This window comes from Rhinopithecus bieti, unplaced genomic scaffold (assembly GCF_001698545.2).
Source record: "Rhinopithecus bieti isolate Rb0 unplaced genomic scaffold, ASM169854v2 scaffold_81727, whole genome shotgun sequence".
NCBI lineage: Eukaryota > Metazoa > Chordata > Mammalia > Primates > Cercopithecidae > Rhinopithecus > Rhinopithecus bieti.
This window is the reverse complement of record NW_016834786.1, coordinates 881,579-898,493: the sequence shown is the minus strand read 5'-3', so window position 1 is coordinate 898,493 and position 16,915 is coordinate 881,579. Positions and strand designations below refer to the sequence as shown.

Below are 16,915 nucleotides of genomic sequence, written 5' to 3'. Positions count from 1 at the left end.
GCCTCCTCTGGCCTTGTGGTACCTCTCCTAAAGGAAAGAAAGTTGGATCTGGCTCTTTGCGTGTGGAGGAAAATGGAAAGTTTTGAATATCTTTTTTACGTTGTTCTATTTTGCGTTGAAGCCCCTTTAAAGAGGGATACTTAATAGGTTGGGAGGGGGCAGGCTCAGAATTCTGCAGAGTTGGGAGTATAAGGAGGGGGTCAATATGTGCAGAAGTATCACAAGCAGAGGAGGGATCCACAGCAGCAGCTGGGGGAATAGCGCGGGCTGGGGCTCTGCATGAAACGGCTGGGAAGTAACCTGAAACTGCAGCCGGAGTGACGGCACAAGCTGGGGGACCTGAGACAGGAACCGGAAGGGTGGGATTAGGGGCAGCCGGAAGAGTGATGCAAACAGGGGAGGGACCTGAGAAGGGAAGCGGAGCCGGGGGGATTAGTGGCGCTGAAGGAAGGAAGATGATTTAGAGGATCCCACGTGTTAGTTGTGGGTTGTCTAGGCATGGGAACTTCTTCCCTTTTAGAAGGATTGGCTTCTGACTTTCTCCCTCCGGAGTCTGAAGGGTAAAGGAGAACTGGCCCCTGACGCCAGCAGAGGGCGTAATGGATCTCTTCCTGGGAGACATGTTTTATTAAGAGCTGACAAATCCCCTCATTAGACCCAAATTTTGGCCAGAAAAGTGAGGGTTTAAGGATGGGTTCTCAAACCCAAATGAAACAACAATATTTTATCATCTGCTATTTTAATTTATACTTGGTTCTTTCATTATCTTTCCAATACATTAGCATAAGCCCCAAGGGGCTATCAGAAGGAATTTACTGGCCCATCTCAGACTTGGACTGAAACTCTATGTTCAGTAAGATAATACTCGTAATCATCCTAGAATTATATTGGTATAGTTTAAATTACTTATGAGGCATACTATTAAATTTTTCTTAAGTCTTTCAAAGTGTCTTATCCACAACTTAGAAATGACATTTATTTTCATGACCTTTCTTACTTTTAGAGTACTTTTCTCTTTGCAGAGACTGGAAAGCAAAACCAGTTTTATCTTTGAAAAGAAGTTCTGGCTATTTTATGCTTCTTGTAAATTCTGTCTGAAAAGGTAAAAGTTAATATTTTAAGTAATTAAAAATATATCTATGACTTATTACAAGATACAATGCTATAAGAAATAGTTGTAACTATCTATATTCTATTTGGAAATTTTACCCAAATCCACCTATTCAGCAGTAGATAGCGACTCACTTTTCTCACACCTTCTGGGACAGTTACATCTGTTTTTTTCAGCCTTTCCTGACAATATCCTGGAGGCCCCTATTTTTGAGCACTAAAGCCAATGCCATACACTTTAAATTGTTGTTACGGCAATACCACACCTTGAGTGCCACTTTTTATTCTGGTCCTGTCTTCATGAATGGTGCAGGGCTCCACAGTTTTTGTGAGTTAAAACAATCACCATTTCACTTTAGGAGGCCGAGGCAAGCCGATCATGAGGTCAGGAGATCGAGACCATCCTGGCTAACACAGTGAAACCCCATCTCTACCAAAACAAAAAAACAAAAAAACCCAAAAATGTTAGCCAGGTGTGGTGGCAGGTGCCTACACTCCCAGCTACTTGGGAGGCTGAGGCAGGAGAATGGTGTGAACCCGGGAGGCGGAGCTTGCAGTGAGCCGAGATTGTGCCACTGCACTCCAGCCTGGGCGACAGAGTGAGACTCTGTCTCAAAAACAAAACAAAACAAAACAAACAAAAAACCATTTAATTTGATCTCAAAATTTTGTGAGCCAAGAATTCAGGCAGTTGTTGGCTGGGTATTCTTTTTTGTATGTGGCAAGGACTGAAGTCACTGTCTTATTAAGCTGATACCTGAGTTTTATGTACAATGCAGGATGACTTAGTTCACATTTGCAGCACACTGGAAAGGATGACAGTAAGAGATTCACTGGATCCCTCTTCCTATCTCTTTGGACCACAGGATCACTCCAGAGAATAGCTTTTTACATGAGGAAGTGATGACTGGTGAAAGCTGTGAAAGCAAGCTCAGAGAATGGTTCTCAGAGGTCGCACTGGTAGAGAGTGGATGGGTCTGGACAGTTAAAAGTTATGTTGAGAACTGGCACAATGTCACTTGCATCATATTCTATTCATCATGAGTGGTCACGTGACCACTCCAGATTTGAGATTTTACTGAAACAGAAGATAATCCTTGATGGAGAAGTGGCAAAGTCACTTTGCAGAGCAGCATGCAGAACAATTGTCTGCATCTCAAAAAGAGCATATTGGAGTTTTATTCATTTTAAGTTGGATCCATAAATCATCTTGTACTAACAACATCTTCACAGTATTGGATTTTCTAATTCCTGAATACAATATGTCCGTTAAGTATTTTAAATATTCATTCTTGAAGAGTTTTGTAGTTTTTATTAGTGTAGGGATCTTCCTCCTTTATTCCTAAATATTTATGCTTTCAGATTTCCTCACAAGTTTTTATTTGTTAAAGAATTCCAACTGTCATTGTTGTTAGTACATAAAGAAAATCGAATTTTTTATTTGACGGTTGGGTCCTGTAAACGTCCTAAATTTAATTCTTATTCCTCCGTAGTTATGTCTGTAACTTCTTTAGGGTTTTCTAAACCATTATCATGTTATCTACAAGTAAGGATAGCTCATTACTTTGAAAGATATAGGAGTGTTTCAGTTCCACTTTGTATCAGTTTAGGAAGGTTGTCCTTTCCCTACATTTTGTCTAATTCATCTAAGCTGTCAAATTAATTGAAATAATGTATTTTGTGAAAATACTTTTAAACTTTTAAAGTCAAAAATATCTGTGGGTTGATTATTTGTCTTATTATTTCTGATCTTGGTAATTTGAATTTCTCTTTGTTTTCTCTTGATCACTCTTGCTAACAGTTTATCAATGTCATCATAATAAAAGTACCATTTTGGCTATTTTATTTTCTCTATTTTATGTTTTCCATTTTATTGGTTTTGATCTTATATTTATGTCTTTTTGTTTAGTTATCTTGGCTTCTTGTTCTAACTTCTTAAGGTGAAGGCTCAGATGGCTGCTTTAAAAATTTATTTTCAATGAGAGCGTTTATAGCTATACGTGTTTCTTTAAACACTGTTTTGATCATACCTCACACATTTTGATATATTTTTGTTAGTGCTTAGTTCTAAATACTTGGTTATTTCCAGTATACCTTTTTCCTGGATTCATAGGTTGACTAAATATTTGTTGGTATGTTTCTCAATATTTGAAGCCTGTCCTAGACATATTTATGAGTTATTTATTCATTCATAGCAAATTATTTTAAAACATAGTTCATAGCAAATTATTTTAAAACTTAGTGATTCAAACAATATGTATTCATTCATAATTTCTGTAGGTCAGGAAACTAAGGATGGTTTAGCAGGTTCCAAAGCTTCAAAGCCTCTTACAGAGCTGTAATCAAGGTGCCTTTGGGGCTACTGGCTCATATGAAGGCTTGGCTGAGGAAGGATCCACTGCCACATTGGGTGTTGGTATTAGTAGTTATTTGAATTCAGCTGGAAGGGACATAGAGAATTAGATCCTATTTTTATATTAGTTCTTCATCTTGAAGTCATAATTTAAACCGAAGTACATTTGACCATATCTGATAGTTCTTCAGAATTAAAGATACGTACGTACATTTTTTTCACACTTACCAGTAAGACAGCTCAGTGCTTATAGACATGCTCTTCAAATTTTAGCAGTAATACATATTACATTTGGGGTGGATGAATTTAATCCATTTATTAGGTAAGTTTAAAATGACCAACTTTTAATGGAGCCAATTACATGATAAAAACCTTTGCTACTTCAGATAGATATTTATGACTTTATCTAAGGCTCTTATGACACAAAGATCCAATATTTAACTAAATGTATGATGAGATGAAGGTGTTCAGCGGAGCCAATGATGAGCCAAGTCACAGAAATAACAATGGAAACCCTTAGACACTGCTCCCTTGTTGAAAATAAAAATTTCTTTATTGTAGAAACAGTTATTGAATTGATGGTGGAATAAAATTTAAAAAGTAAGTTAATGGATGTATTAGTCTGTTTTCACACTGCTGATAAAGACATACCCAAGACTGGGTAGAAAAAGAGGTTTAATTGGACTTTCAGTTCCACATGGCTGGGGAGGCCTGAGAATAATGATGGGAAGTGAAAGGCACTTCTTACATGGTGGTGGCAAGAGAAAAATGAGGAAGATACAAGTCTGGTTGAAGTTTGGGTGGGGACACAGCCAAAACATGTCAATGGACTGCAGATCATTATCATTATATCTGACATAGATACGGGTCTTGATCAAAAGCCAGTACTCTAACCTAAAACTGCAGCACTATGGTTACCTATTTTTCCAAGAATCAAATATCAACTTCCATTCTTAGGTTCCCTGCCTCTGAGCCTCAGGGCTTCTTGGACACAGACTTTCTAACAGGAAGGGTAAGGCCCTCCTTACCAGGAATATTTTTAAAGAAGAGAATCTGGGGCTGGTTCTCTTTCTTTCTGGTTGAAATATTGCTTGTCTTACCTATACATTTTATAACATAAAACCCATAATTTATTATTTGATTTACTTTAGAATTTTTCTTTTCATATTGCAGACATTTCACATTGCTTGTCATTTAGCTACTTTTCCTTAGCAAGAGCCAAGTCTTTTTCCTCTAGGGATTTTCTAAGAAAAAAGTTTACAGAGAGGCTACTTCATTTGAATTTGTTCCAATATTCTAATAAACGAATCTATAATGATCTTACTGTCTCTTTCTAAAAATTGTTGATATGAAAGTCATAGACTGTGTCTACAGACATCAATGGAAGAATTATTTTCCTGGTAGAACAACGCAAGAGATATAATAAAAGTTAAATCTCTGCCCAAGGTAGAGTCTGTCTTCAGTTGGTTTCCATTCCTCCAGGTGTAATATTTTCTTGTCGTATCCATCATTGCTTGTAAAAATGAAAGGTCTCAATTTCCTGGGATGAGATTGGGGAGACATAGAGACATGCTTTTACTTAGGAAAGAAGTGGTCTTAGGGATATGCTAGTTGAATGACTGAAAGACTGAAGAATTAGGCTTCCCCTGTATGAAAGCTCTGCCATTGGATTTTCCATGAAGTTGAATCTCAGCATTGTCCTTGTTAGGTACAAAGCTTAATAGCTGGGCACACGAATGTTATCATAAATCCTCAATCACAGTAAAGTACTTATGGTTGCTTCACCATAATTGAGAAAATATGCAAATAACAAATTTTAGTGTTGATACTTCTGTAACATAGTAAGGGTCTTGTTCAGGTTAATTTTCAATAATTAGGTCAACTTTTAAATAGTCATGCAGAAATAGTCTGTTTGTTTTTATCTGAAGAAATTTTCCAGCACGTGAGAATGTTTGATTACCTTTGTACAGTAAATATTAACATTATGTTAAAGCATCTTGATATTTTTGTCATTTGCTTTGGTGCTATACATCTCTAAAGACTGAGATAATGAGAAGCCTATGTGAAACTATGGAAACTGTAGCCAGTAGGAACTAAGTCTATATCCATGGATCAGCCATTATATTCTTGTGTTTTATGATCACACATAGATGCATGAGGTATCTATGGCAATCTTCATTGAAAGAAGCATTGCTTTTCTGGACCAAGAATTGAGTGTTTGAAACCATTGGCAAGACATGTGCATTGAAAATTATTGTGATATGTTGAAATATAGCTAGTGTCTTAAAAACCAATGGCTTTATTAGATAAATTCTAACTGGAAAAATTAAGCTAGGAAATATGAAAATTTACCAGAATATACAATGTACACTTGGTTTTAATATACAGCCTGATTGGTTGTATTTTTCCATTTGCCAAATAAGAAGAGAAACATATTCCATAGGATCGGGGCTATGTTTGTTTGTCTACCCCAAGAAACCTTTTGACTCTCCCCAGGGACCCACAGGAGGTTGTACTTCCATTATTTCCTTATGAAAAAAATCTTTCTGAAGAAAATTTTTTGAAGAATACTTGCCTCAATTATCACATTATTGTTAATCTTACTACCTGTTGATATTAACTTATTAATTATAATTACTCTGTTTTCATATTTAACCCCCTTTTCTTTCATTTTTACCATACAGCTCTACCTCTTATGAGGGGTCCAACTTTTCTAATATAATTCTGCCTGATCTTGTCGAGATATGTTTCATCAAGATAAAATAACTACTCATACATAATTAAATAGATAGTTCCTAAGATATACAATTATGTTGTGTTCTCCAAGAGGCTTTCCTGAATTATAGGTGTCTTTTTGTTTTTTCCCTGAATTATGTCTATAAATCTTTTCAAATTGACAGATATTCAGATGATGAGTTCTGATCCAATGTTCACAGTGAAGTATTCAGGAACACGGGTAATAGATACCATTTACTGAGCCTTTACAAGGTGCCAGCCAGTGTTCTAGGCACTTTACTTTGTTGTAATAAAACAACCCTAAGAGTTCTTAAATCATAGTGAGGCATAGAGAGGTTTGGCAAGTGGCCCAAAGTCACACAGTAAGTGGTGAAGCTGGGGTTGTAGCAGAGGCAGTGTGGCTCCAATGTCCACGTTATTCACCACGTGCTATGCTTTCTCTCCATGGATGTCTTGAATCTTAGACACATATTGAGTGAAAAATTGGTAGTCATTATTTGCTCACACTAATCATGAAACATCTACTACTGACTACGATTATTCATGTAACAGTCATGAGCTTGGAAGTTGTTATTTAATTACAAATATATGAAACATGAAAAGAAGTCAGCAGAATAGAATAAGGGAGAGGTGCACTAATAGTTTAATAGATGGTTGACTAGAAAGGATTCTCAGTTTATCTAAATTAATCATACTATTTTCCAGTAAGAAAACACAAACAGATTTTTAAATGCATTCAGAAAATGACTGAAATTCATCCATCTTATATTGAATTTGGAATTTCTCTTCTACAATGCTTTATTTGGAATCTGGACAATAAGGTTCTATTTTTGAGTGCTCTCAGTGTTTAAATACTGTTATAAATAAAACCATGTCCCCTGTTTTGTGCCTCTTTGCACAGTGTCTATTTTCTCCTCTCTCACCATCTTGTTCACCCCAAGAATTCAGAAAAAAATAATCACTACTAATGGGGCAGTTGATGACGATCATGAGTTAGTTCACTCGAGTTCAAAATTAGTTGCTGAAATCAGGATATTGTTATAAGTGTGATAAAAAGTTATGAAACAGGCAAGGATATGATCTACAGACTTATAGCTCCTTATAAGGTGAACAGATGGTCAGACTAAGTAATTGCTGCAGGGAATAATGTGATAAATAATATTTTACTATTTATACAGGTTAATGTCCATTCTCTTGACATTTATTGAGATAGTCATAAAGATTAAACATCCTTCGAGGCATGAAGGCCCAATGTCTAATAGTGGAATTCCATAGTCCTGAGTGATATATTTTAGAGGATGTTATTTTTGATGCTACACTGATCATAAAGTAAAAATACCACAAAACTACAAACTCAAAGGACTGAATCTTTGCCAATTTACTTATTTAGAGTTTATTACCACCACCATAAAGTGAGTTTCTTGAGACCAAGAATCTGTTGCCTATTCACCATAGCTAACAGTCATGCCAAAAAATATGTTTTAAATAAGGACTTATGAAATGTATGAGTGGCTGTTGGGCCAATAACTCTTCTTCTGAACAGAATATTCACTAAAACTTAGAGTCAGAAGTTGTTACCTACAGGCTAAAATTAAATCTTTGAGGAGATGAGGAACTCAATAGACACTTACACAAGGTTGATCATGTGTGTAAATAACTATTGAGGATACAATGATGAAGGTATGTTCTGTGCCATTATGGATGCATTCATGCTCCTGTTCACTATTTCATTACAGGTCCTGCCCTCCTGAGCTCTCAACTCAGATACAAGCCTTAGAGAAGAGTAAATGCAACCGAGTAACAGTGTTACAGAATTTGTCCTCCTGGGCCTCTCTCAGGATCCTGATGTGGAAAAAGCATTATTTGTCATGTTTTTACTCACATACAATGTGACTATGGTGGGGAGCCTGCTCATTGTGGTGACTGTTATTGCCATCCCCTCCTTGAGCTCCCCAATGTATTTCTTCCTTGCCTGCCTGTCATTTATCGATGCTGTATATTCCACTTCCTTTTCCCCTAAGTTGATGATAGACTTACTCTGTGATAAAAAGACTATTTCCTTCCCAGCTTGTGTGGGCCAGCTATTTATAAACCACCTATTTGGTGGTGTTGAGGTCTTTCTTTTGGTGGGTATGGCCTGTGATCACTACATGGCCGTCTGTAAGCCACTGCGCTATTTGACCATCGTGAATCGGCAGATTTGCATCCTTCTGTGGGTAGTGGCCATGACTGGAGGTTTTTTGCATTCTGTGTTTCAAATTGTTGTTGTGTGCAGTCTCCCTTTCTGTGGCCCCAATGTCATTGACCGCTTTGTCTGCGACATGTACCCATTGTTGGAACTGGCGTGCACTGACACCTACTTTATAGGCCTCACTGTGATTGCCAGTGGTGGAGCAACCTGTATGGTCATCTTCACCCTTCTACTAATCTCCTATGGTGTCATCCTAAACTCCCTTAAAACTTACAGTCGGGAAGGAAGGCGTAAATCCCTGTCTACCTGCAGCTCCACATTACTGTGGTTGTCCTCTTTTTTGTTCCCTGTATTTTCATGTATGTTAGACCTGTTTCCAACTTTCCTATTGATAAATTCATGACTGTGTTTTATACAGTTGTCACACCCATGTTGAATCCATTAACATACACACTGAGAAATTTACAGATGAGAATTGCTATGAAAAAACTCTGTGTAAAAACTTAACTATAGTAAGAATAAGGGTGTTGTGACTAGGTGCGGTGGCTCATGCCTATAATCCCAGTACTTTGGGAGGATGAAGCAGGTAGATCATAAAGTCAGAAGTTTGAGACCACCCTCTCCAATATGGTGAAACCCTACCTCTACTAAAACATGCAAAGATTAGCTGGGAGTGGTGGCACGTGCCTCTAGTCCCAGTTACTCACGAGAGAATAGAGTCTCTTGAACCTGGGAGGTGTAGGTTGCAGTGTGTCAAGATCGTGCCATGGCACTCTACACTTTAGCCTGGGTTACAGAGTAAGACACCATCTCAAAAAAAAAAAAAAAGGAATAAGGGTGTTCCTCTTCTTTTAGTAGAGGTATATGTAGATGACATATTTGCTGTGATACTGTTAGACATCTAAGGACAATTCAGGTATACTCGGTTGGGAAGGCAAGAGTTAGAATCTCCCTTCTCAAAGAGATGTTATCTCATAATGGCATCTGTTTGAATGTTCAAGATCTCAAATTCTATATCTAGAATTGGTGTGGATGGGCTCCATGGGTGCAGTTTCTATTACGCACTTTTTAAATTTTCTTTTTTCTGTATTTACAGATCTATTGAGACGGAATTTATTCCATGTGCCCAGCACACAATGGAGAAAGAGAGGTCTAGGCAATTAAAATAGATGCTCCTGTTCACAAGGGAAGGCAATGGTGTCTTCTTCAGTGTGATTTGCTTAATGACTTTGTAGTATGTATAAGCACCACACTCACAAACTCTTTGAAACTGGAAATGTATAACTGCATTCATACCACTGAGAAACAAGAGTGGTAACCTATGTGAGAGGTTCCTTTTGTTCTGAAAGTTATGCTTATGAATATGATATCCTTCCCAGAGCCACCTCCTAAAATAAGTTTCTATACATACTATTTCCATTTTATTAAGATATTTTGTTAAGTTATGCCATTAATAACATTAGGTTATGTCTGTGTGAAAGCCCAATAACTTCTCAGTAGTTGCCTTTCCAATGGGCTTCCTCTGGAAACTGTATCAGGAATTATTGAATCCCAAATCCCAATAATCATCACAGGTGGCAGGAGTAACTTTCTGCTAGAGTCGTCAGTCTGCATATGTTCATATATATATACTTCCCAAAATGACTGTGCATTAAGGTTCTTGGGTCTAATGGCATTGCATGAGTAACTTACTATTATGAGTCTTCTAGAGGCCTTGTCATTTATTTCTTATTATTGTATGTTTGAGATCTACTGGTATAATTGCTAAGGCTTGTGAAATGTCTCTGGTGGTCATGAACAATGCTGTTCCCAGAATCTTGCATGATTAGTCTAAGCTCTGTTTGTTGACTAGACCGATCAATCACATTTGAATACTAATAATTGCTGTAGTCTCCATACTTTTCCACGTTGCTTCTTCTGAGGAAGAAACTACTACAATATTATCATAGTAATGAATTAATTTATTTCAATTATGTTCATGTCTAAGTTTCATTTCACCAAATTATAGCATTATGCTAAGAATATATCTTGAGGGAAAATGGAAACCATATGTTGCATTTGTTTCCACATAAAAGCAAACTATTCTGGATATTGCTTTAATCCTAAAAGTTGATTCTGGAAGCCCAGAGATATAAGATTTGTAATTAAAATTTTGAAAGACTAATGAATCATTCTGAATAAGACAGATTACAATTTTATAACAATTAAAATAATATGGTGCTGTTTGAAATATAAAGATAAGTAGATATACATGTAAATAAAAGCATTCCATAAACACATTTAAAATGTAGCTCTTTCAGTTAGCATGTTTTTGATTCAAATTGTAGAACACTGAATTCAAACTTTTTTGAAATATAACAGTATTGATTGGTTAGCATAATCGCACTTTTAAATATTATGAAAATATTCAAGGTGAGTTGATAAAATGGATCAATTATGTTTTTAAAGAAGGCGTTTCTTTGTTTATTTTGTCCCATGAGTCACAATATTGGATTAAATCTGGCTTTTCAATCACAAGAAGGGTTGCTATCTGTATTGATTTAGAGAGCGCTCTTCCCACAACTGTGGCAGAGGTAACTGACCTGATTGTGATGTGGAATGGAGATGTTATAACACAATGGTTGCAAGAAATAATACTTTTTTCTTCCAGTTGACTTTCTTGAGCACATCTTGCCATTTCCTTTTTCAATAGTGATAATAAATGAGAAAGTGCAGGAGTCCTTTGAATGGGTATAATGAAGAGGGATGAGACATTTTGAGGACGAAAGTCTGGACTATCTCATTCAATAAGTTATGAGATCTACAGAGATGCTAGTGGAAGGCAAAATGGGAAAAAGTTGATAAGGAAGAAGTTGGTAAATAGCAGTGGCAACTCAGATCAGTGGCAGTGGCAAGAGACATAGTTTGTCATTGAACCTTTCTCTTCTAGTTCCCCTCAAGTAAGAGAATCCTAAAAAACTGTTCTGATAATGTATAAGAATATATACATTCAAGTGGCATAAGGGGTATATTATGGTCTATATGAAGAGGCACTGCCCTGCCCTTCATTTAGGAAAGAAGGATTTATTTTTCCAGCCGTTGGGTGTGCTGTTAGTAGACAGCATTCAGATGATAGCCCCTTCAGTGTCTTTAGACATTGCAGAAAGCCACCTCAATAAAGGTCTCATGCTCTTTCTCAGAGGAGTCCCTCTTTGCATCCAGGTTAATATTTAGGTTCAGGTAAACTTAAAGTGCAAGCAGGAAATATCGTCCTTTTCTAGAAGAAAATAATTTTGTTAAAAATTATGAATCTAGATAATTTAAATGACAATAATCATAGGAACATGTGGGATTGGATCTTGTGGATATTGAAATGGAGAAGGACATTGATTAGGCTACATGGGGAATGTTTATCAGTGTGAAGATAATGTCACATCAGTATATGTGGCACAAGGTTTATGCTACTAAAATTGCTGAGCACATACTGTGTGTCAGACACATAAAAAAAAGCATTTCAAGTGTTTAGGGTGGAATGTTCAGGGTGGCACCATGACTCACCCTTTAGGAGGCCATTCCAATGTTCTATCTAGACAGTAGCTTCTAGGTGATGGGAAATTTGGTCATAACGCTGAATTCTATGGTTGTGAGTAGTTCGCTGTTCTTTATTTATTGGAAAAAATATCCCCTGGTCAGAAATGACAATGATTGTGGTAACATGGCAATGGATCCTTCCTCATGAATAATAAATAAGACTAAAGTACTGGGACAATCATATAACCAGAACATATAATATAATGTCTCCATCACATTGAGATTTGCAATGAAGTAAGCTGGCAGAGGGATGTTGACTGGTTTCCCTAGCTATCTGTGTCACGTTAGGGAGTCACTGATGGACATTGCTGATGGCATTTTGGACCTTGAGCACTGACAGTACCTAGGGCAGCCATGGTGAAAGGCAGATTATGTTCTTTGAGCTCTTGTAAAATATTCATCAGTGCCACAGGGACTACAGAGATGACTGGAATAAGAAAAGCCTGAGTGACATCCAAAATATAGTTCATGTTACCAACCAGATTTCTGCAAGCCTCCTCTGCAGCAAATTTTCTTTGATAGGCATTTACGTGGAAACTAACTGTTGCATTTGTATTCAGTCTGAGATAGCTATACCATTGCAACTGCTTTGTAATCTTTTTTCCATTTTTAATTTTCAATTTCCTCAATATCTTACCAAATCTGTTAGCCACGTTCCTGAATCTTTGTGGATCCATGACTCAGGCCATTTCTCTTTCCACATGAAATGGAAAACCTAACATAATCCTCAAAGTACTGCTCACCGGGATGCTTTTCCTTCACTTCATTGCTTCGGTACCACATTCCAGGGTGAGTACTGTGCATGCAGCATTTGTCCAGTTTCACCTGCTTTTGCCATACCAAGCAGATTGGTTGCGTATTTTCTTGTTGTCTTTCAAGCATAGTTTTGTTGTTTTTAGTGTTACTGAGGTATACTTCATAAATATTTTATGTACTTAAAATGTACAATATGATGTTTGATGTATGTATACATTGTGAAGTGATTACCACTATGAAGCTAGCTAATGTATCCATTATGTATCCATAATGTATCCACAAATACAGTTACCTTTATTTGTGATAAGAGCACTTCAAATATACTCTCTTAGCAAATTTCATGTATCCAATATGTATCACTAATTATGATCAACAACCTGTACCTGAGCTCTTCAGCATTTATTCATATCACATAACTGAAACTTTGTAACCTTTGGCCAGCAACTCATTTTCTTCAGCCCCAGTCCCTGGCACTGGCAACCACCTTTCTAGTCTCTGCCTTTCACGAGTTTGACTTTTTTTAGATTGCACACATAAGTGAATCGTGGCATTCATGTTTCAGTAGAAAAAAGAACTCTTGTGCAGTATTGTTGGAATTGTAAATTTCTGTGGCCGTTACAGAAAACTCTATGGAGGTTCCTCATAGAATTATTATTAAAAATATCATCTAGCAATATGACTTCTTATAATATATGTAAAGGAAATGAAATTAATATCTTGAAGGATGCCTGCACTTCCATGTACAGTGGAGCATTATTCATAATAGTCAAGATATGAAAACAAAAGTCCATCAAAGATGAATTGGTAAAGACAATACATATCCCATCTGGAGTGATATATATGTATCTATATGCCTAATATAATATTATTAATTGTAGTCCATTCTGTACCTTAGATTACTAGAATGTATTCATTCTGCATAGCTCAAAATTTGTGTCCTACATATGTAATACAGTATTATGCCATATATATATATATAAAACCAAACATTATTCAACCTTAAAAAAGAGGAAGATCGGCCAGGCGCGGTGGCTCAAGCCTGTAATCCCAGCACTTTGGGAGGCCGAGACGGGCGGATCAGGAGGTCAGGAGATCAAGACCATCCTGACTAACACGGTGAAACCCCGTCTCTACTAAAATACAAAAAAAACTAGCCGGGCGAGGTGGCAGGCACCTGTAGTCCCAGCTACTCGGGAGGCTGAGGCAGGAGAATGGCGTGAACCCGGGAGGCGGAGCTTGCAGTGAGCTGAGATCCAGCCACTGCACTCCAGCCTGGGCGACAGAGCGAGACTCCGTCTCAAAAAAAAAAAAAAGAGGAAGATCCTGCCATTTTTGGCAATGTCTACGGACCTGGAGGACTTTAATAACGTCATTATTTTATTTCACTTTTAATTAATGAATAATAATATTATGTATGTATAGGTTACCATGTGATGTTTTGAGATCACTTGCAGTAATATTGATGAACCTGGAGTGTATTATGCTACATGAAATGAGTTATTGAATGAACATTTAGTACATTAATTTTACAGTGTTTGTTATTTTCTAATTAATACAACTAAGATTTTGGCTGACTTTTATGAGCTTTGGTAGATTGTACTTTTTGTAAACATTAAGCTCAAAAAAATTTCTAATTTCCATTGTAATTTATTTTACCAAAACTTGTTAAAAGGTGATTTATTTAATTTTCAAATATGCAGAAATTTCTGGATAATTTTATTTTTTATTTTTTCATAAGTTATTGGGATACAGGTGGTACAGGTGGTATTTGGTTACATGAGTAATTTCTTCAGTGGTGATTTGTGAGATTTTTGTATACCATCCACACAACCATATTGGTTGTGTTTTATCCCTTGCCCTCCTCCCACTCTTCACCCCAAGTCCTCAAGTCCATTGTATTCTTATGCCATTGCATCCTGATAGCTTAGCTCTCATAGAATGTTTGGTTTTCCATTCCTGAGTTACTTCACTTAGAATAATCGTCTCCAGTCACATCCAGGCCACCTCAAATGCTATTAATTCATTCCTTTTTATGGCTGAGTAGTATTCCATCATATATATATATATATATATATATATATATATATAAAATATATATTATCTATCTACCTAACTACCTATCATTTATCTAATCTACACACACATACATACATACATAAAATATGGTATTAACTACAGACCTCATGCTGTACCTTGCATCACCAGTACTTCTTCATCCAACATAAATAAAAATGTGTATATTTTGCCCTTTGTGTTTGTATATATAATGCAATAATATTTCAAAATAGAATATTATTGTGTTTTATTCAATACCAATTATATATTGCATTTGGATTTAAATCTAATATATAACCATTTCCCTTGGTTTTGTATTTATTAATGTTACATATGATTAATATTCATTTTATTTATTCCTGTATTTCTTGTTTCAGTGAGTTTTCCTTTTTTCTTGCATTTTCTTTTTCTATTTCAAAGCTTTTTTCTTCTTCCTGGAGATCATTTTTTAGAGCTCTTATTCATAGCTTTTGGCTGGTTTTAGAATCTCGAAGTACTTTTTTAAATCAGAAAGCTGTGCATTTTACATTCATATCTGTGAGATTTTGAATGGATTCTGTGTTGACATTAACATTCATTTAGCACTGTGAAGGTGTATTTCCTTAGTCTTCCAGTTTTCACTGCTTCTTTCAAGAAATTGTCTGTTAATCATATTATTTTGTTTTCTTTCTTTTTTTTCTTTGAGACAGGGTCTCGAATCTGTTGTCCAGGCTGGAATGCAGTGGTGCCATCTCGGCTCACTGCAACCTCCGCCTCCAGGTTTAAGCAATTCTCACGCATCAGCCTCCCAAGTAACTGGGATTGTAGGCGCCAGCCACCACACTTGTTTAATTTTGTATTTTTAGTAGAGACGGGATTTCTCCATGTTGGCCACGCTGGTCTCAAACTCCTGACCTCAAGTGACACAGCTGCCTAGGACTCCCAATATATTGGGATTACAGGCATGAGACACCACACTTGACCTTATTATTATTTTCTTGAATGCAGTATGTTCTTAAAATTTTTGTCTGTATTTTGCTTGTATTCTGCTGTCCTTTTCCATTTATCCTTTTTAAACAAATTATTCTTTTAAAAATTCATTTTCATGAAACTTTTAACACCTTGTAAATTCATAGCTTAATATCTTTCAGTAGTTTTAGAGAATTTTCAGCTATAGTTCTTCAAATATTTTGCCTACCTGTTTCTTTTCTCTTCTTTTCTAGAATTGTAATTAAATTAAAAGTATGGCAGAGTTTTGCACTGTGTCCTTTGTATCTCTTTTATACTATTTTCTTCATTTGCTTTTTTTGTTCTCTGATTTGGTCTGCATATTTTCTCCTAGTATTTCTTGCAATTTACTAATTCTCTAATTTTTTGTCTCTAATTTGCTGTTAAATTTAATTATTATGTTTTTGATTTGTCATTATGTATTTTAGTTTTCAATTTATTTTGTTCATTTTATTAATCCTCTTGTGTTTTAATATTTGTACATACTAAGTTTATCTAAAATGCTTATTTTCATTATTTAGATTATCTATGTTTGTTTTTATTGCACTTCCCCTAAATCAGGCCATGTCTTCTATACTTTACTTTTTTTGATTTCCAATTTTGCATATGGAATGTTAAAAAAGGCAATTCAAGATTTTTTTTGGATTTTTTTTTTAACAGGGAATTTCCTATGTTTCCTATATTTCCTAACAGGAAATTTCCTATGTTTGAGAGTTGGAATTGGAGAAGTAAAATAATCCCAGATAGTCTTAATTCAATCAAGAAATTAGATGTTGCAAGCTGGACTTCAGTTCCTCTGAGGACTGCCCTAATGTCTGTGCATTCCTACTCCAAGAGTAAATCCCCTTGTGGTCTCAAATGAAGGCCTTGTTGTTTACAAAGGACTTTTTTCTTTAGTAGACCTTCAATTTTACATGTCATCCCTTAGGGTAAAGCATCTACAGAAAGTTTCACACAGCTTTACAGGCTATCATTTATGGTTTTTAGAATTATTTCATAGTTTTAGAGAAAAGAGACTCCAAATGCGAGGTTCTGCTCTCTAGCTTTCTTTCTCTTTTTGAGACAAGGTCTTGCTATTTTGACCAAGCTGGACTCAAACTCCTGGGCTCAAGGGATTCTCCCACCTCAGTCTTAAAAGTAGCTAGGACAAAAAAAAA

At 36.1% G+C, this 16,915-nt stretch overlaps 1 protein-coding gene across 1 annotated transcript; it reads left to right on the top strand.

The window, feature by feature from the left end:
- The first annotated feature begins 406 nt into the window (after positions 1-406).
- LOC108524662 (olfactory receptor 4A5-like) lies at positions 407-8,897 on the top strand. The gene is given in 4 exon segments (XM_017865732.1): positions 407-560; positions 1,023-1,102; positions 7,936-8,704; positions 8,707-8,897. Coding segments are annotated over 2 exon segments (909 nt in total). The 5' UTR covers positions 407-560; positions 1,023-1,102; positions 7,936-7,986.
- The last annotated feature ends 8,018 nt before the right edge of the window (positions 8,898-16,915 follow it).